Source organism: Denticeps clupeoides, chromosome 9, assembly GCF_900700375.1.
Source record: "Denticeps clupeoides chromosome 9, fDenClu1.1, whole genome shotgun sequence".
Classification (NCBI taxonomy): domain Eukaryota; kingdom Metazoa; phylum Chordata; class Actinopteri; order Clupeiformes; family Denticipitidae; genus Denticeps; species Denticeps clupeoides.
Window position 1 is genome coordinate 19,034,885 of NC_041715.1, and position 21,210 is coordinate 19,056,094.

Sequence of the window (21,210 nt, forward strand, 5' to 3'; positions counted from 1 at the left end):
CTACGGACTTACGGGGGAAGGAAGCGCAGAGGTCTGACATACTGGGAAGGGGTTTTATTATACAATAAACAAAGAAATACAAATAAACAATGGCGCGATGGCCAAAAACAGTTTAACATAAATCAAGAACTGAAACAAACCCGTAGGCGTGTGGCGATTGCCAGAACTCAAAGCACATAAAACTAAACAAGGTCAAGTTCGTGCAGAGAGTTCACGAAAATGCCAGCGACCCCGAACGGGCGGAAACTTCCGGCATTTATGGGGCGTCAGGATTAAAGTCAGGTGTGGAGGCCAGCTGCAGGCAATCCTGACAGAGCCCCCCCTCCAAGGGCTACGTCCTCGGAGCCCCAACAGTACCATCAGTGGAGGCGGCGGGGTGGACGGCGGCAACCACAGGGCTCCTGCCCTGCTGTATCCTCCCCTTGGAGGACCCGGTCCCTCGGGCTGGCTCCCCGGCGTGGTCAGGCGTGGCGGCCCCGGTCCCTCGGGCTGGCTCCCCGGCGTGGTCAGGCGTGGCAGCCCCGGTCCCTCGGGCTGGCTCCCCGGCGTGGTCAGGCGTGGCGGCCCCGGTCCCTCGGGCTGGCTCCCCGGCGTGGTCAGGCGTGGCGGCCCCGGTCCCTCGGGCTGGCTCCCCGGCGTGGTCAGGCGTGGCGGCCCCGGACCCTCGGCCTGGCTCCCCGGCGTGGTCCCGCTTGGCGGCCCCGGACCCTCGGCCTGGCTCCCCGCCGTGGTCCCGCTTGGCGGCCCCGGACCCTCGGCCTGGCTCCCCGCCGTGGTCCCGCTTGGCGGCCCCGGACCCTCGGCCTGGCTCCCCGGCGTGGTCCCGCTTGGCGGCCCCGGACCCTCGGCCTGGCTCCCCGGCGTGGTCCCGCTTGGCGGCCCCGGACCCTCGGCCTGGCTCCCCGGCGTGGTCCCGCTTGGCGGCCCCGGACCCTCGGCCTGGCTCTCCGGCGTGGTCCCGCTTGGCGGCCCCGGACCCTCGGCCTGGCTCCCCGGCGTGGTCCCGCTTGGCGGCCCCGGACCCTCGGCCTGGCTCCCCGGCGTGGTCCCGCTTGGCGGCCCCGGACCCTCGGCCTGGCTCCCCGGCGTGGTCTCGCTTGGCGGCCCCGGACCCTCGGCCTGGCTCCCCGGCGTGGTCCCGCATGACGGCCCCGGACTCCCGTATCTGCACACAATAATCAGGGCCGATCCATCTGGGTACGTGTGGGCCCTGTCTCCACATGTCCCCTCTGACACATCTTGTGTCACCCCCTGCACCGCGCAGGGAGATAGTCCCAGAGCCTCCGGCGACTGTTCCAGGCACCCCAGGCTGGTGCCTTCTGGGACTATGCAGCCCCTCTCGCTGCCCGGCCCTGGTGCCAAGGGGGGGGCATTGCCAGACCATCCGGCTAGCCCCTTCTGCGTCCGTTGGGACAAGCAGGCCCTCTTCCTGCCTGTCCCAGCTGGGTCCTCATGCCTACCCGGGGGCTCTATGGCGCTCCACCCCTCTGGAGGCAGACGCAGGCCCATGCCTGCCCCGCCCTCCTCACTGGCTACCGGAGGACCCAGCTCCATCGCTTCCCCACCTCCCCTCCCCTCAGGAGGAGTCCCCAACCCGAACTGCACCCCCCCAAAAAATTCTTTGGGGGAGCACCCCCCCCGGCTGGACTTAGGGGTACCTTGGGGCTTGTCCACCTCGCCTTGGACCAGCACATTCGGGTCAGGAACCTCCTCCCTGGGGTTCGGCTCCGCGGCTGGGTCGCCATCTGGTGGACACAAAGAGGGGAACTGGGGGCGACATACGGACACATATGCCACACAGACACACACAGACAGAGACAGACAGAAGAGAGGGTCGTCTGGCTCCCTCTCTGGGCTCTCTGGGACCTCCTCAGGGGGCACAGCCAGGATCTCGGGAGGAGCGACCTTCTCGTCGCCCACCAGTGCTGGGTCTTCTTGCCCCGGATCCTGACTGGCACTGGATGTGGTGGAGGGGCAGAGTTCGATCCCTGGCTCAGGCCGATCAAACTGTTGGAAGTCCCGAAAACTCCTGTCTGTCTCTCCCTGCTGCCAGAGGGTTGTGCTCCAGCCCCATGCTGATCCAGTCAGACACGTGAGGATGGTAGTGATCTCGTCTGTGTCTGCTGCCCCACTGAAGGGTCCCGGGACAATTGGGCGGTCCCACACGGGGCTGGGCACGTCGCTGGAGATGGTGGTAGGTGTGTGGTGTGGAGGGGGGTGGACGTCTTCTCCAGCAGGTGTGGACGCTGGTGCTGCGCTGCCATTTTGCTGGGGAACGTCCGGGCAGAGGGAATGCGGGTCGGCGACTGGAGCAGGAATGGAGGATTCCCTGCGAGGATTGCTGGCTGGCGAGGATTGCTGGCTGGCGACCTCCCGTCGCCCTCTTCCACCAGCTTTCCTCACACTGCTGGGAGGGACGTGGGTCTCCACGGACCTCGTGACGCTCCTGGATGGGCGCGATGGGCGGAGCCATCCCGGCACCGACTGCCCAAACGGCGTCATCCTGGTCGTCGTCCGTGTCAACCTCGTACCCCCGGAAGTCACATGGGTCATCACGGACGCCGCGATGATCTCGGACGCGCACGCTGGGCGGAGCCATCCCGGCACCGACCGCCCACCGAAAATCCACGTCATCATCGCTTTCGTCATCCGTGTCCTCCCACCGGTGACTCCAAGGGTCGTCCACCCTGCGGACATCCTGGACCCATGGCGCGATAAGCTCCCATGGGCAGTACTCTGGCCATTCGGGCTGGAGGCTGCCCACCTCCTCGCTGGAGGAACGCCGCCGTTGTTGTTGCCGCTTCTCACCCCCCTGGAAGTGACGTGGGTCCCCACAGACCTTGCGACGATCGCAGACTGGCGCGATGGGCGGAGCCCAACTCTCGTCTCCCGTGCTCTCGTCGTCGTCCGTGTCGTCCCAGTCCACGGGGAGCCTTGCCAGCAGAGCGCAGAGTTCTTGGCTCGACATGCCGAAGATCGTGGGGGTCGCATCTTCTGCGCTCGCTGCCCACGTCACTTCCTCGCTGCTGCCGACGCCAACGTCCTCGCTCCGCCCACTCACCCGCCGACGTTGTCGCTTCCGGGTTTCGCGGAGTTTCCCGGGGGTGACGTCATCACGCGGCGCCGCGTACCACGGCTTCTCGGGGAGAAAACGCTCCACCAGAACGGGCGGCGCGTCTCTCCCCTGGCGTCCGCGTTCGCCGCGCCGGGCTGCGTCCTTCGCGGCGTTTCTTCTCCTCTGTTTTCCACCTCTGCGCTTTTGGGTGGGTCGCTGGCATTCTGTCACGACTACGGACTTACGGGGGAAGGAAGCGCAGAGGTCTGACATACTGGGAAGGGGTTTTATTATACAATAAACAAAGAAATACAAATAAACAATGGCGCGATGGCCAAAAACAGTTTAACATAAATCAAGAACTGAAACAAACCCGTAGGCGTGTGGCGATTGCCAGAACTCAAAGCACATAAAACTAAACAAGGTCAAGTTCGTGCAGAGAGTTCACGAAAATGCCAGCGACCCCGAACGGGCGGAAACTTCCGGCATTTATGGGGCGTCAGGATTAAAGTCAGGTGTGGAGGCCAGCTGCAGGCAATCCTGACACTAAGACAAGCACACATCCTGTGTTCTAGTATCTTTACTTTACTTTACTTTATTTAGCAGACGCTTTTATCCAAAGCGACTTACAAGAGGAAGACACCAGCAATTCTCGTTCGATTTCTATAGAATATTGAGTTTACAAACTAAGAGCCCTGATAAGGCTTAGACTTGTCAGTGAAGAGCATGCTCAGAGATTGTTAGGTGCTAGAATTATAATGTATTTATACATTTTTGTATTGTTTGTGCAATGTGTACGCATGTGTGTGTGTAAGTGTTAGATTTGTCTGTAATATTTTTTGAACAAGAGGGTTTTCACCTGCTTCTTAAAAGTGGTGATAGTCTCGGCTAGTCGTGTGGAGGAGGGCAGGTTGTTCCACCAGCCAGGGACAACAACGGAGAACAAAGATGATTGGAATCGGAGACCCCGTGAAGAAGGAATTTTTAGTCTCCTTTCGTTTGCAGATCTGAGAGAGCGTGCAGGAGTGTAGCTAGGTAGTAGTGTGTTGATGTAGGAGGGCGCAGTTCCATTTACAGCCCTGTAGGCAAGCATCAAGGATTTGAACTCAATGCGAGCAGCTACCGGGAGCCAGTGGAGGGAGGTAAGAAGAGGTGTAACATGGGTGTATTTTGGCTGATTGAAAATGAACCTGCAGGATCTGGAGATTGCAGCAACATGATGGTTCAAACTCAGTTTGTCATCTATCCAAACTCCAAGGCTTTTTGCAGATCTCATGGGTGTTAACAGTAGAGATCCAATTTGAATTGGATCTCAGGTATAAACACATCAGGATTTGAACATATGAATCCACTAGAAATGTTTAACTCTTTAATTTATTTGTACCATGCTAAGAGATGTACTGTGAAGTGCCTGAACAGTGATTAGTCAAGTCAATTCTATAATAGAAAAAAAATTGTTCATTTCGATTTAAGAATAACATTTTTGTCCATTACAGAGAAAAAAGGTTCTTAAACGTCCAATCAAAAGCTTGGAATTCGATCCTCCTCTCCCCTTATTGGTGCACTGATGTTTGCAAGACTCGGCCTCCCTGACCTCCCAGCATATGACCTTTGACCTGGCTGTGATGTGGCTCATCCTAATGGTCCCTGGTTCAGCGCTTTGGTTTCCCCAGCAAACACAAACAGAGTTTTTTCCCCTTTCTTATAAACAAGCCAGTCTGCAGCTGCAGCCCCGGCTCCCTGCCTGACTGTGACCCGGCAGTCATGATAAGCCAAAGCCACCAACAACCTTCAGAAAAGCACTTACAAGCGACTTCATCATTCCCGATTCCTAGAAGCTTGGACAGGGGGGAAAAGGGCAATGCTGCATTCTTGGACTCGACAGTAATAGCGGCTTTGAGCTCAAGTCAGGGTTTATACCATAAACTGGCAGATGGCCTAAATTTCGTGATTCAATTTCAGAGATATCAATTGCCAACAATGTTCTGCAAGCACACATTTATCAGCAGTTTTACTTTTTTTTCTAGAGGTTATTTTGAAATATTTTGGATGCTGCAGTACCTGATAGAGCATTAGAGGTTCAACGCTGTAGCCCAGCATCTCAGCAAACTCCTTGGCGATAACAGACTTTCCACAGCCCTGAAAAACAGCCAGAAAGGAACAGGTCAATCCAATCAACCCGGTCAATAGCCCACTTCCTCTAACCACAAGTGCACTCCAGTTCCAGAGAGAAGGTCTGTGAATGGTCCCTTCAATGTAGTCCTATCATTTCAACCATAATAAGGAAAAAGCCCTGCCCTGTTTTTGCAGTGGGATTCTTTTTATTAATTATATGTGCTCGCTAATCTGTTGGCATCAAGACTTATCCACTCGGAGATTTGGGCTGTATCGTACCTTGGGCCCGATCAGACACAGGTCTTTGACAAGGTGTGATTGCATCATCTCGGCAAGCAGATGGGCATGGGTGGGGGTGTTGATGAACGTTGCACTGCTGTTGGGGGGCCGAGGGGGTCGCGTGCCGACTGGGACCTGATGAGGGACACAGACAGAGCAAGTTACCTTACCTTTGAAGGATGAGACCCCCCCCACCAGGCCACAAGACTACAGCCAAGCTAAATCTATTAGTCAGGACCCTCTGAATAGATAAAAACTCTTATAATACAAGCTAATCTATTACCATGGACCTAACCCTTGGCCTAATGTATCTATCTCCAAACTCAGTCCTGCAGTGGTTTTCAGGTCTCACCTGGAACATGATGTTGTCTTCAGCCATACGGACGGTGACAACAGCCTGCGCAGTGGTCCCCTGACTCACAGGCGATACAGCAATGATCTTGCTCAGAGCCTGGCACTTCTGCGAGTCATTGAGCTCAAACCGCTGGAAGAGCACCAACACATGTAATAAAAAGCACAACCAAGCCCTTCTGATGGACTGTTGAGACGAGACTTACCCCAAGAACACCTTCAACTGCCGTACGACCCTCTTTACCAAGCATCGCCTCATATGGGTACAGCCTCTGAACCAGGTGCTGAGAGGACAACATGGGGAAAAGGTTCTGGAAGAAGACACAAGCTGAGTTTTATGTGCTGTATGGACAATAAAATACTATGGAGATACATATAATATCAATATTTACTCATATAAACAGAAATACGAACAATGAAAAGCCAGATAAGAAAGACAAATGGAAATTTTTCAGAAATTTCCTTTTTTTTTTTTTTTTCTATTTGATATTTTAGTCATTTAGGTCATTTTCAGGTAATTTGTCATTTGGAATTTACATAAGACTAATTTGATAACATGTCTGAAATAAACAATGTTGATCTCTTTATTCATAGCATTTTCAAGGTACATAAAAAAAAAATTGCATAGAGGCTCAAATACAGACCACTGCAGCATGAATGAAAATCCTATCATGTTGAGTTATATAATAATATATTCTGATTTATATTGAGCACAGACCAGGCCTAGACAAAAAGATCAAGCACAAAAAGATCTGCTCAACAGCAATGAAAATACTCAACAACACAGTATAGCTGGTCACCCACCAGGACTTTGAGAGCAGAGGGCAAGTTGTCCACGGGAAAGTCGGGGAGACCCAGGTTAGTGGACTCTTGGGAACAGAGCGTGGTGGCAAATGACAGAAGCTGGGACACTCTAAACAAAAGAAAACCCTCATCAATTTCTGAACCAGCAGCATTCTATCCTATTTCACCAGTTCCAGTGTGGAGTGTCTGCTGCCTACTTGGCTTCGTGCAGAATGGAGTTGCTTAGCAACAGGATTATAGATGGAACTAGTTAAAGCTTTTTCATAAGTAAGTTGCTAAGGAATTTTGTTTGTATTAAAACAGCCAATACACCAATACTAGAGTCATGATCTATGGCACTTGCCCTTTGACCTCTGAACTGCGGCTACAGTACACAGTCAATGCAGGAGAGGGAAAGTACAAAAGTTTTCAAATTGTAAAAATGTTTGTATAAAGCACCTCTCTGTCGGTACGTTTGGCGCAATGCGGTACAAAAACTCCAGCTGGTCCTGAAAGGGGGAAAAAAAGCCTAATCAAGATCCACATTCCAATTCAAACCACTCGAATTCACCAGAGGGAATTAAGAGGTCTCAGGACCTTGAAGGGCAGGTAGTAGATATCTCTGGCCTGAAAGCGAGAGCGGAGAGGAGGGTCCAGAGGATTCCCGGTGTATCGTGGGACCGGAAGGCCCAGGGCGATCACGCGAAAGTCCTCGCTCACACGCACAATCTTCCAGGAATCCAGTTCCTCTTTAGAGTGTTCCTATAAGAATCATTGACATGCCACATAAGCAAAAAAATTTAAGAATTCTTAGACCCACACATGGGAGTCTAAATAAAACCCTGATTCTCAATCTCAAGAGACATTTTCGGGAGAATTGTGAAGAAGTCAGGTGAGACAGCTGGACCGTACCTCCAGGAGCTTGTCGTAACGCTGGGCAGACATCAAGAACCGCCCGTCCTCCAGTTGCATCTCTCGGTTCTCCAGCAGGTTGTTTAGAACTGGGAGCACGTTCCGCTCTGCCTTTTCCAGCCCTTCCAGCACCAGGATACGGCCCTGAGTTGCGGCCCGTACAGCACACTGCATGGAGAACACCAGTAATGACTCAAAAGGGCTGATCTGACTGGGGCCAGAAAATATCCAACTGGACTTGTGCAAAACCAGTTCATGCTACAGTTTACTTGAAACCATATTTTAATCATTTAGATGCAAATCTACACAACCCAGCCACTGGGGATGCACATGACAGTGTATTACTGTAAAAAAAAGTACACAATTAAATAAGTGCTTATAATACTACATTTTTTTTATTTATCTCAACTTTAAATGAGCTGCCATCTCGAACACTACAGGACGGCTGGAAAAAAGACCTAAAACTCCAACAACCTACTAACAGATAAAAATGAAGCTTCTCCTTAGAATCAAGAACTGAGTACATGGACAACTTCACCATCCAACCAACCCGTTTTCCTGTTTAACCATTTTAAATAGTCTCCTATCGCCCCCGGAGCATTCTGCGAAGCTCCACCCCCCAACGCCTCTGATTCGTTAATAGAACTTGTATGCTCCAAAAAACACATGACTTACATAAAATGAGTATCATTAACAGATAAAAATTGTCGATTAAATTGCATTTTACGATCTGCAGTGTTGGTGCCAGTCCCAAGCCTGGACAAACGGGGTGGGTTGAGTCAAAGAGGGCATCCGGCGTCAAACTTTTGCCAGGTCAACGAAGGGAAAAAAAAAAGATCATCTACATGTTGTTACACACCAACAACACACTAAAGGCTCTCAAGCGAGATTTTAAAGATTGGACGAATCAATAACAGAACGAATGTGTAGTCAAGGTCAGGTAATGTAAATTATGAACTGCATTCTGGGAGAGGAACTCCGGTCTGCGTTTTATTTATAACCCTTCAGCTTCACCCTACAGCACAAAATCTGTTGATTTTCTATTCTGGGTACTGCTATTTTCTCCCCCCCGAAGCAAACCATACGTGGGCTGAAGGTCCAATCGGTTCTGTTATGAAAAAGCACCCATGCAAACATATGCGTGCAAGAATCAAACGGCTCCGACGTCAAAGAACAGGAAATTTTAGTCTGCTTGGTTGACCGCAAAACAAGTCGGCATATAATTAGGCAAACGTGTAAATACATGCCAGAATCTGTGGGAACAGGACCCACCAAATCGTAGCCAGATGCTATGCTTTTAGCTTTTCGTTCATATGTCAGTGATGCCATAATCACGTAATTACTATAACTGTAAGCGACGGGAGGTGGGAAGGCTGGGATTCGCAGGAATGAGCGTCAGATCAACAAGCTCCTTTTTTCCTCAGCATAATGAGGTCAGAGACTCCCGGCTCTCGGCCTGTGGAGCCAGCAGGAACCTTCCAAGGTGGAAACTGTGACCTCATCAGCAGTTAGTTCCCACCCGCAAGCCTTGCGGGGCGGGGTGGCTGATGGCAGCACCACCACACCACCAAAGCTCTCAGAATATGTTGTGTCACATGCACAATTAAAATTGTGCGAGAGAAACTTGAGGGCAGTTTTTTTTGCCATATAATCACGAACATGACAGGTGGGCACTGCAGCCATATGTCTGGTGAACCTGGCCACACCTGTCCCATGACCTTTTGACCCTTGTGTCTTGACCCTTGTGCCTGTCATGGCTGCCCACTGCGCACTCAGGGTGATGGGTTAAATGCAGAGGACAAATTTCAATGTGTGCACTGTGTGCTGTGCTGCTGTGTATCACATGTGACAATCACTTCACTTTAAATAATTGTGCTCACACGTGCCCTGGGTGTCTCTACAGTTAAAAGCCGAGCGGTGGGGGACATGCTGGGCAGCCAGCATCTGTCGGGCCAGTAGAAATGGAGCTCTAGTAGAAATGGGGACCAGTAGAAATGGGGCTGAACAACAAAAATCACAGGATGAAATGTAAGAAAGGACCCTCAGATATCTGTACATTTAGAAACCTTGAACCTAACAACTCGACTCAAATGGAAAGATTCCGCAACTGCATCTGTGGTAACATGATTTATTTTTCTCTTCTCCACCTAATGTTTGGTGGCTGGGTAACGTTTCTACAACATTATTGGTTAGTGGCCCCAAAAGCCTCGGAATTTTCACCCAGGAGTGCTCTACCTGGGTGAGTGGAACTGTCATGCCACATGACAGTTGGGTGTGGCGGTTACAGCACTACGGTGCTGCAAGGCTTCCTGGTGCCTTCCAACAGGTACACGTACAACCGATTACTCGGTTTAAGGGAGCCAGTTGTGGAGAATGCCACAGTGGAAAACTTCCTGTAGTCTCAGCACTTCTCAACCAGTGTGACTCAACCAGTTTTTTACCTGAGTAAAGTTTGCAGAGTTCTGTATTTGACAGACATTCACTGATCTTCGCTGGATTTTCGTTGCTTTTTCAATCGCTGCAGCCGATATGCAATGTCTAAAAATTAAAGTTCCAAATGGAAAGAACAATATAATGTACATTAAAGTTTAGGGTTTTATTTTGAAATGTTTCATGCCGTCAAAAGCGGAGCGAGTGGAGGGGGGAGGGGGGGGTTGGGGGGTTCAAAATGTTTACTTCTTCCTGAGGGGGCGTAGCAGAAAATAATTGAGAAGCACTGGAGTGCTTCAGTGTGTGGTGTGCAGGACGATGATACACTCTGTTCCTGCTTTCTCTCTTTCTGAAACATGAAGCATCCTGGTGCCCAGGAATCTCTCTCCCACTCCGTCCCTCTCAAGCTTCCTGTGTCTTGATTCCTGGACGTCTTTGCTGTACAATGCTGAGACTGCATGTGCGTCACTGGCCTTGATCTCCAGCACCAGTCTTTCTCTCCTCTTTCTACCGTTTTACCTATCTAGAGCCATATCACGTCTTCACAAAACAGTCGATGCATTTGGAATCAGAACAACACCATCTCCTGAATTCAGGTCAAACAAGAGAACCCAAAAATCATCTGAGTGTAGAGGTCAAAACCCGACGGTCAGTAAAAAGTCAATGACATACAGCAAAGATGTACTTACACCGTAATGAGTAACGTTTGCAAATGTTAAAAAAGGAAGAATCTACAGTAAGATGGTTGAGGAGATGGCAGGCCAGTCTAAATAAATCCCCTGCAGGTGACACACAGAGCTCGGTATATGGGTCTCAAAACGAGCCCAGGCCCCATAGGAGCAGTCAGATGCTCCAGTTAAGACACACAAGCACCATGTCAAAGAGACATGAGAGTAACGCACACTCACAGTCAAAACGCGCTTTTAACAGATGGGAGAGCGAGGGGAAGCCTTGGCGGAGGCATGCAAACCGACTCTTTGTGAAAATATAAACATATGGCTCGTCCCGGCAGGTGGCAGTTCACGGAGGTCCAGTCCAAGGTGCACCAGCAAGTCAATCCACACAAGGACTGTACACCGTAGCTGAGGTTGCAACATTAAATTAAGAAGAAGACTGATGATGGTGCACTTAATTATGCCGGCCAATTCATTGATGCACCAAAACCAATCAGAAGCCCAGGGCCTCCAGAAAAGGACCACAGATGGCCAAAAGAATTCAGCAGCCAAGGGGCTAAAAAAGCCTGTATGATTTTTCTCACCCCAAATTAAAAATCTATACCAATCATTAAAAATTACATACATACTGAGCCTTATATAAAAGTTAAAAAGGACAGAAAACATGTCTCTAATGTCCTAATCAGTTTTTTCTAAGTACATAAAATACACTTAATAAAGCATTTATTAAGTGTAGCTCATAATAAATAACTAATTTATTATAGTATAATTATAGCTTGGATGGATGATGCAATACGGCAAGCAAGCAAGAATTATGAAGATCACTTTGAATGTCTGTAGAACAAGTGTAAACACCCCAATAGTCACTAAACTCTTAACCAGCGGTTCTCTAACGTCTCATAGTGAGTGCCACCTCAGAAATGGAATTAGGAATATTATTTCTTACTGACCATCAATATATTATCACATGGCAGCTGTGAACACCAACAGTAATACCTTGTGGCATACCACACCAAATAAATACTGGTCATTTAGCTAATTAAACCATTCATTCTGGGTGGCGTTAGTTGTCCCTGCGTGTGTATTATTTGTGGGCAGATTTGTTCTCCTTGCAGAAAATTTTGACATGTAGGCTCCATGTAGGCTCCTTTAGACTGCTTCTTGCCTGGTCAATGTAGAAGGCGGTCCCAGATCGTATCTCCCTGCGCTGTTTAAGATCCGTTTCGGTGGTGTCCCTGGAGAGAGCTACATACTCCACCTCCCGCTTTGTCAGCTCCTGCGGCACAAGACATTTCACGTTGTTTTAAAAAAGGACCTCACTTAGATTTGTACGTACATTTGTAAATGCACACACCTTACTTTAGTCTTGAAGTATTGAATTTAAAAATGTGGCTGTGAGATTATTTAACATTAATACGAGGTCTTCTAGCCTGTCTTTGGTCCTGCAGTGGCTAGAAATGGCGATAGGTGTAAAGAGTGTTTTGGTCATTCTGATTCACTGTTCAGAGAATCGGATCTGGAATTTGTCCCCTTATGTCGTCATACGGGGGAAGGTATGCCTCCCATTTCTCATGCTTTTTACACCAAGAGAATTTCCCGCCCCTCCCCTAAAACATTATCTCCATTATCGACCATCACGGCTTCTAAACGTGTGAAGCATTGCAGTTGTTCGGTGTTTGGATGTTAAAATTTGTACAAATATCGTGGTTAGTGAACGGTGTTGATGATGTCTTTTCCATGAATGCCCCCTCAACTTCTATAGGCCTCTCTCCTCTTCATTAGCATTTAAAGCTACAGACACTGAAATGGTGCGTCTTTGGAAATCTCATTGTGGGACTGGATCAAAGTGGCTGTAATTCATTTACATTTACAGTAAATTCTGTACTAAGGCTCAATTTCAGAAAGAGACTTTAGATACAGCATTGGGGGACCGACAAGACCGATATAATATCAGGGGACCTTTAATAACAAAAACATATTCGTGGGGCATGCTTATTAAACAGATACATTCTTATCGAAAGGTAAGTAGCTCATAATAAATAACTATTTTATTATAGTATAATTATAGCTTGGATGGATGATGCTGGTCTAAGATCAAATAGATAAGAAAGGTATCAAACTCTACCAAATACTGCATAGCAATAGAGCGTCTCAGCGGACCAGGAGGACCGATTAAGAAGACATCCTGTCCAAGCAGGTCCTTCTGCATGATCCAGCGAAGGTGCTGGGCCACAGACTGGGGGAGGGTGTCCATCACTGGCGAAGACACACCTCATTATCACATCATCCTACATACACTACAGCAGCAGCAGAGACACTTTCAATTCAAATGGAATTGATACAAGGACATTATCTCATGAAAACACACACTATGACAGATAACTTATAACATACTGTGGTTTATTGGTACAAGTTCTGGATTTGTGGGCTTCTTGAGGTGATACGTCATTTCTCCTATTTTCACCGTGTCCCCTGGGTGTGAGAGGAGAAGAGGAGAAAATGGCTCCATTTTAATAACAGATAAAGCGCGGCGGACTTCGAGCGGCCCCGTCTTTTATATCGTCTACCTGAGGACGTGTTGAGGAGTTTGACCTCATGCGTTCCGCACGTCCAGCCGCCCAAAATGACCCTCATCCTCCTCGCGGCCACGGCCGCGGCCGTGCCCCGCTGCAGGAACCTCGAGTGCATCCCGGACAGACGAAGGCGGCCCGGAGCTCGGGACAGCACGCTACTTCACACGCCGGGACGACCGGACTCTCCTGCCGGCCATCGCGCTGACAGCTACCGCGTCGCGGGCGGAAGGCAGAGAGTGACGGACGCGTCGCGTCCGACGGAAAAAAGCTTCCGTGGAGATCGGCAGACCGGCTCTTATTGAGTTCCGACGGCACGTCGGTCCCAAGGGGACGCTGGCGGCGCGTTACAGGCTGTTTCAGTCGCATTCCTAAACATTTGAGCGTCTTTTTACTTTGTGTGGAGTTTTTCCTTGTGTGCAGAAGGGTCAAGTGTGGGGGTGTCAACTGTAGGGCCCGTCAAAGCCCAGTGAGACATGCTTGTAAAGTTTGGACACACCTTCTCATTCGATGTGTTTTCTTTATTTTCGTGATTATTTACGTTGGTAGATTCTAACTGAAGGCATCAAAACCATGAATGAACACATGTGGCGTTATGTACTTAACAAAAAGTGGAGACCTGGCCTCCACAGTCACCGGACCTGAACCCAATCCAGATGGTTTGGGGTGAGCTGGACCCCAACAAGTGCTAAACACCTCTGGGAACTCCTTCAAGACTGTTGGAAAAGCATTTCAGTGACGACCTCTTGAAGCTCATCGAGAGAATGCCAAGAGTGTGCAAAGCAGTAATCAGAGCAAAGAAACTAGAATATAAAACATGTTTTCAGTTATTTCACCTTTTTTTTGTTAAGTACATAACTCCACATGTGTAAATGGTCATGAAAATAAAGAAAACACATTGAATGAGAGGGTGTGTCCAAACTTTTGGCCTGTTCTGTATGTGATTCTGGGCTATATAAGAAATAAATGTTGTTGATGTTGTTTGTTCAGATTTCCTTTAATTTTTAATGATTGGATTTACAGTAATACATCTCAGACAAAATGTGGTAGGAAAGTTCATTTTTTATAACTTACACAATCAATAATTTTGTTTAACCCTCCTGTTTGAGGGCCACCAACAGCAGCACAGGATAAAATTCATCAATTTTTATTACTATTACTTAATACTACTGTTTTTTCAGATAAAAGTAAAAATACATGTTTATGTCTAATTTATTACTGTCATATGATAATTTGCACATTTAACTATCTAATAACCATCTGTTATTATTATTATTTTTAAAGTTAATATGAAGCTATAAAAAATACAACCACAATACATGAATTGTGCACTGCCATGGTTATGTACAATCTTATGCATTACTCATTAAAATCAAACACTTTTTTTTTTTATCATACAAAGTAAATAAAGACCAAAAAACGCATGGATACACTAACAGTAAGCAGTATGTTACAGCCTTACTCCAAAATGGATTAAATACGTTTTTTTTTGTTTTTTTTTTCAGAAATTAGGTCTTGGCAAATGTATTAAATTTGCACCGAGGAGAATCTCTACAGCAATCCACCAATCAGGCCTCTGTGGTAGAGTGGCCAGACAGAAGCCACTCCTTAGCCTTGAGTTTGCCAAAAAGGTACCTGAAGGACTCTTTTGGCCAATACCATCCCTACAGTCAGGATAGAGGGAAAGATGACTGCAGCAGAAACCTGCTCCAGAGTGACCCTGAACTCATCCTGGGGCGGCGGTTCATCTTTCGGCAAGATAACAACCATAAACACACAGCCAAGTTATCAAAGGAGTGGCTTCAGGAAAACTCTGTAAATGTCCCTGAGTGGCCCAGCCAGAGCCCACACTTGAATCTCTGGCGAGATCTTAAAATGTCTGTGCACCGACGCATCCCATCCAACCTGATGGGCCAAGTATAGGTGTGCCAAGCTTGTTTCTGCCAAAGGTGCATCCAAAGGGGCAGTGGTGGCCTAGCGGTTAAGGAAGCGGCCCAGTAATCAGAAGGTTGCCGGTTCAAATCCCGATCCGCCAAGGTGCCACTGAGGTGCCACTGAGCAAAGCACCGTCCCCACACACTGCTCCCCGGGCGCCTGTCATGGCTGCCCACTGTTCACTAAGGGTGATGGGTTAAATGCAGAGGACAAATGTCACTGTGTGCACCGTGTGCTGTGCTGCAGTGTATCACATGTGACAATCACTTCACTTCACAAAGTATTGAGCAAAGTACATGTGATTTCTCAGTTTTTTACTTTTAATTAAGTTCCCAAAATCTCAAGCTGTCGTTACGGGGTGTTGTGTGCAGAATTCTGAGGGGGACATGAAATGGAATCCATTTTGGAACAAGGCAGCAACATAACAACATGTGTTAAAAGTCACGCACGGCAAGTCGTTCGGAGCGGCGATGACGTCACGGGCCCCGCCCCGCTCCTTATACGGGGTGACATTTGTCACGTGGCGGGGAGGCGCAGCCCTCGGAAGACCCTGCGTGAGGAGGGAGGCGATGAGCGGAGTGGCAGCCGGGACCGGACTCCTCCGGCGCGTACGCCCGACCGCAGGCGCTCCGCCGCAGTTCCGAGTCGAGCGAGCCGGGCGAGGACGGACCGGACCGACGGCGCCGGGAATATGGAGGACGACTGCCGCTACACTCGCAGCCCTGCCTGGGAAGAACTGGTTAGTGGTTCGTTTTAGGATTCCTTCTCTTTTTTTTTTTTACCTCAGGAGAAAAGAAAGAAAGAAAGAAAGAAAGAAAAACGGACCAAAACGGAATTGCTTTGCACGGTCCAGAAAGAGAAAGGTGTGAGCTGGCGAGGTTGCAGCTCGGATTTATTTCTTTTTTTTTATATACATATACTTACTTTAGAAATGCACTCGCCGGAGGACGGAGGGAGGAAGAAAAAAAAGAAGCTTTTCCTGCTTTTCCGTCTGGAAAGAATGGAACGGGGCTACGCTGGATTTGAACCATCTCAACTCAAACCAAACTACTCATTTTCGACTTTCAGAGTCTTGTATGCAACAACCACACCAACAAAATTTTTTTTTTTAATAAACTGCAGCGTTGTCATTTATAAAACTACAATAATTTCAGTCTGAAAGGACAAGTATTTTTCTGCCTCAAGGTCTTTTACATTTCCTCTTTTTATCGTTGGATGGAATACATCAAGGCAGACCACACATAGAATACTTTAATAGTTGCTGTTCAAACATTTGCCTAACATTCCGTTTTACGTGCTAAACAAGTTGCACGCTTTCGTTGCGTTCGTTAAAAAAAGTTTAATCGGTCTGGAAAAGTCAGGGTTCTGCAGTGAGAATCCCGTCTACAGGCACCTCGCTGTATCTGTCCCCAACTGGGCCACCGGCAAGGCCAGGGGACACGACACCGCCAGTTACAACGCAGAGCAAAACTCCTCCTCCCGGCCAAACACTTCCAAACGCAGCTTCACTACAAGTGAGGCTGTATGGCGCAGTAAAATAATACCCACTCGCTTTTCAAAAATGCTTTATGGTACTTTCTTAATCTCATCACATGCAGTGTGAAATGTGTGTGTGTGTGTGTGTGTGTGTATATCTATATATATATACATTTAAATTTATATATTCACTGTTGTACTTAATGATTGTCAAGTTCCAATTATTGATGCATATATATGAAGAAAGTCTGGTTAGATCTTATTTGATGGCCTTAAGTAACAAGGCCTTAAGTAACAAGGGAGGTTTGTAATAAATACAACCTGTTGAATTATTATTTTATATATATATATACATATATATACAAAAATAAAACCCAGACTCCCATGTAGCCTTTTGACAGACGGTTAGGAGGCGAAATAAATCCCTCTTCCCGGGAGAATTAGCTCCACGCAGGAGTGTTTGAGCCCTCCGCTGCGGAGACTCCCTCCAGCCGCCACGCTGCTGTGACCGCTCTCCCCTCCTCCTCCGCCAGGAGCCTGACAGAGCCGCCGCGGGCACGTCGGGGATGCATCACGGCGTGGGGGCGGCGGGCGGCTCCGGGCCGGTGGACGAGTCCTCCGACAGCGAGGGGGAGCAGGAGGGACCCCAGAAACTCATCCGGAAAGTGTCCACCTCCGGCCAGATCAGGAGCAAGGTAAGCGCGGCTATTCGAGCTATTCATCGGGTCTTTCCTGCAGATGCAGTTAGGTGATGTTTCTGCGCATCCGATCATGTGGAGGCGTACGGAGGAGAGGAAGCTGCACCTCATCACGCCAGTGTGTGTGTCTGCAGTGTTTGGGAATGTTGCGAGAAAACGTCCATAGAAAAGTTTTGCCCAAGTTTTTGACAGCAGCAAAATACGGTTTTCTTGCCAAAACTGTGACAATTATCTCATTATCTTATAGACACGCACAGTGTCTAGTGGGCTACATTCTAATGATATTGTTATCGTAATAGGCAGTTTTCTGATGCCATATTTGACTGTCTTTAGCCCCGACACCGTAATCAAGTTCCTTGTTTCTGACCAGAACGGATCTTCTCAATTATTGACTGTTCCCCCACAACCTCACTAGATTATTCAAGCAGAGGCTATATTTAGCAGGCGGCGGCTGCTCAGGTTCGGCCCTTTCTTTTGTCATGTTAATTACACCAGCTCATTTCAACCAGAACAGGCGAGTAAATAGTCCCTCATTTGGCCAGTGAACACACGTGGCTCACATAAAGCATGTGTAAATGCCTGCATGTACCTGCCCATTGATTAAATGAACTTCATGAAATAAGTAACATAAATAATGCACTTAAATGCATGTTCTGTTGTAGATGTAATTCTCAAGACATCACCAAGCATGTACTGTACATTCATATAGAGCAAAATAATGAATAAATCAACACTCTCAATCATTCGATAGCATTCTGGCGAATATTTATTTTGTTACTGCATCACTGCCCACTCTGGTTGCTTTTTCACAGTTTAGTTACTTCTCATGCCTCTTTTTGGTTTAACTAGACATATTCCTGTTTGAAAATCTAACCTCGATCTAAAGCCAACTAATATTCATGTGAACCATTCAACATATCTTCACATTTCTAAACAAAGTAGGATACATGAGGAATAAAAGCACACATTTCTTTGTTTGATCAGACTAATTCCTCCTGAACAGCGTTGGATTTTTAGTTGCCGTGGAAACCAAGTTCTCACAGTAGGACAGACGCTGTCTGTTCTTTTGCTACGGAAAACACGCTTCTGCAATGCTCCTTACATTCCAACAAGAAATCATGGTGTTTGTTCAGTTCTGGAAAACAGCATTTCTGGCGCACCTGAGAAGGCCTCGGAAGAACATTCACTTTCAGAAGCCACTCCCACAGACGCACCATAGACAGACAGCCCCGTCCTGGCGCTGATCGCATAAAGCAACGTACGCCGAAGGGGCAACGTGACACCAGACCGAGGGCTGCGTCCGAACCGCTCATGGCAGGTTGTGGCAGGCCTGATGGAACACGGTGGATCCGAGTCTCTCGCTCTGCCGACCTGCTCCGTGATGTCACCGTTAATGGAGCTCCCTGAGTGCTGTTCCACCTCTCGTTGTTTGCTCAGCCCCAGTCTTCCCACTTCTCCATTCAGCAGGACAGATGCCACCACCCCCTTCGCCCTCGGACTTGCTGACGCCATGGCAACCACTGGCCGTATGGTCATTTACCTAATGGCCCGTGGGGGAAAACAGAAAGTCCATAGCTGTAGCATTATATGAGAAAATACCTCCATAAATATTAGTCAGAGGTGCATTTTGGGGAGTGACATAATGAAAAAAAAATGCATCGTAGGTCCTTTCTTCGTGTGCCAGGGGAGTGTGACACCAGTTGCCTTAGCAACACTATCCTTGCATCCAAAACTATATTGATACAGTGGGTTTTCTGCTTCAGAACAAGCCGTATAATGTAGAGAAACTAATAGTTTTTTGGGGTCTTTCTTGTTGAGTTTCTGCTTTAGGAAATTTCAGGTCACATTTTATTTTTGCTGATCTGTTTTTTTTGTTGCATTTAAATGCATGTTTTATCGTAGATGTAATTCTCAAGACATCACCAAGCATGCACTGTACATTCATATGGAGCAAAACAACAATCTCAATCATTCGGTAGCACAATACGCCGCTCTAGGCTTCAGTCTACACATATGCTCCGGGAATGTTGTGTGCATTTGTAAATGTAATACCACCTGATGAATTATTATACTCACATATTGCATGCTAAATTAGTAGCTTGCACTTACGTCTTAGTACTCTTGGCGAATATTTATTCTATACTGCATCAGCGTAGGAATGTACTCCTATCAACTTTAGGACATTTCAGGTCACATTTTATTTTTGCTGATCTTTTTTTTTTGTCTAGGCAACTGCAAAAATGCAGCCATGTGTATTTAAGTTTCCGTAACCGAGGAAAGAGTGCTGAATAGTATCTTTGTTGAAAGCTTTCCTATTATTAGCTCAATTCTTTAAGTTTGTGCAGTATTTGCAGCAACGTGTCTCACCCAATGTAATGCAGTTACCAGGAGCAGACAGGAGTCTAACCGTACAAAAACATGGCGGATGTACGTTTCATACCTTGATTATTTTATACTTGATGCTTAAGATTTGATATTCATAGTAGATTAAATTAAATGCAATATCCCAGTTGCAGAGACCTATCAAGTTCACACTCATATCAGTAAGCACCACCAGGTGCTTGTGAACATGCATAAGTTGTCGAAAGTGATAATTCCTGACTATTTAAACAGAATGTTAAATTATTTAAAGGCTAAGTAAATTTAATGCCACTTTATGAACAACAATATCCCTTATAACACTCATACAATGGGAAACAACTGGATACAATGATGTTTTTTTTCCCTCTTTTTTGTTTAATTGTTTTATTGTATTTCAAATGAATTAATTACATTTAGGGAACTCAATATCCAGGTGTTAAGACACTGTCCTCCATAAAAACATTAAAAAAGTATGAAGGGAGGATAATGTTCATGATGTATTTTCCAACTAATATGATTCAATTTGCACAATGGCCATCTTGCACAACTCCATAATGCTCTAATTACGGTCCTTGTGTCTGTCGATAGACCCACATCATGGCCAACAGGTATTGTGCCTAATGCCAAATACAACTAGTGAAAACAATTATGCATTGACCATAATTATGCTGTCTGTGTAAAAGGAAGGCAGTTTTTTTATAAGCGTTGCAGTCGGTGCAGCAGCTCCTCACAGGCAGTCATTAGTTCCCCTTCCCCTCAGTTGTAATTGTTACCTTGTGCTCGGCCTCTTCCCTAGACAATGGCCCGGTGTCATTAGAAGACAGGAAAATTACGTGCCAACAACTGACAAGGTATAATTTCTCGACCGGTTAAACCCTCGGTGCGAAACTTTCTGGGAAAAGGGATATTTTTAACTTGACTTGCGCTGGTCCGGTGAGTCCTTGCGATTCCGTATTCCTCACCTAAGAGCTTGCCTCATTGTTTATAGGACGAGGACTTTTGTTGAGATGGGCTTTGTGGAGAGTAAAAATAGGCTGCTTAGAAAGTCGAGCTGCTTCTCGTTTTTTTTTTTTTTTTCTGCGTTTTTACGACGTGAGAGTGTGACTCCAGTGCGTTTCACTGCTAATCTTATTGACGAATGAGGAGCTGCTTGACTCGCTCCAAAGTGGGTAGAGACCGTACCAGGACATTTATAGAACGAGTTCTTTTTTGGATAATTGCACATATAATGCTTAATGCACATCTGGCTTTTGCGAGCTCGGGGCAGTTTGCCGTGTCGTTGGTTTTAATCTTGCATTCTTGCTTGTTAGGTTTTCTATTGAAAACAGGGACAACTCGGCATTATTTGTCCATTAATTGCCTATCCCACAAACCACAGGCAGAAATAGGCTGGACATAAAAATGAAAGAAAATCTTTCATTCCTGTCACACTGAGGGCTTGTGGGCTATTTTTAGCTTCTACAGGCTTTTTTAGGCCTTTTGATGTGGCGATAAAGTATGTCCTGAGGCTAATGAGGAGGTTATTCAGTTCATGCCTGTGACCCTTCACGCCAAATGCCGTTCAGACCGTA

The 21,210-nt window shown here is 47.4% G+C and overlaps 2 protein-coding genes across 6 annotated transcripts in view; one reads left to right on the forward strand and one right to left on the reverse strand.

Moving 5' to 3' along the window:
- The window catches only part of vwa8 (von Willebrand factor A domain containing 8), a 62,775-nt gene extending 49,354 nt beyond the window's left edge, over positions 1–13,421 (reverse strand). The window contains exons 1-12 of the mRNA XM_028990666.1: positions 13,167–13,421; positions 12,994–13,071; positions 12,725–12,855; positions 11,765–11,875; positions 7,496–7,663; positions 7,181–7,345; positions 7,043–7,092; positions 6,605–6,713; positions 6,007–6,111; positions 5,802–5,933; positions 5,450–5,584; positions 5,117–5,194 (exon numbers count right to left, since the gene is read on the reverse strand). Coding sequence (XP_028846499.1) covers positions 5,117–5,194; positions 5,450–5,584; positions 5,802–5,933; positions 6,007–6,111; positions 6,605–6,713; positions 7,043–7,092; positions 7,181–7,345; positions 7,496–7,663; positions 11,765–11,875; positions 12,725–12,855; positions 12,994–13,071; positions 13,167–13,287 — 1,383 coding nt within the window. The 5' untranslated portion in view covers positions 13,288–13,421. The remainder of the gene's footprint in view (positions 1–5,116; positions 5,195–5,449; positions 5,585–5,801; positions 5,934–6,006; positions 6,112–6,604; positions 6,714–7,042; positions 7,093–7,180; positions 7,346–7,495; positions 7,664–11,764; positions 11,876–12,724; positions 12,856–12,993; positions 13,072–13,166) is intronic.
- A 2,207-nt stretch (positions 13,422–15,628) lies between these two features.
- The window catches only part of dgkh (diacylglycerol kinase, eta), a 43,857-nt gene continuing 38,275 nt past the window's right edge, over positions 15,629–21,210 (forward strand). For 4 of the 5 annotated variants that reach the window (XM_028990945.1, XM_028990944.1, XM_028990951.1 and 1 more), the window contains exons 1-2: positions 15,645–15,843; positions 17,114–17,275. In XM_028990945.1, coding sequence (XP_028846778.1) covers positions 15,796–15,843; positions 17,114–17,275 — 210 coding nt within the window. In that variant the 5' untranslated portion in view covers positions 15,645–15,795. Of the gene's footprint in view, positions 15,844–17,113; positions 17,276–21,210 lie in introns of all 5 variants that reach the window. The other variant, XM_028990947.1, reaches the window with a different exon arrangement.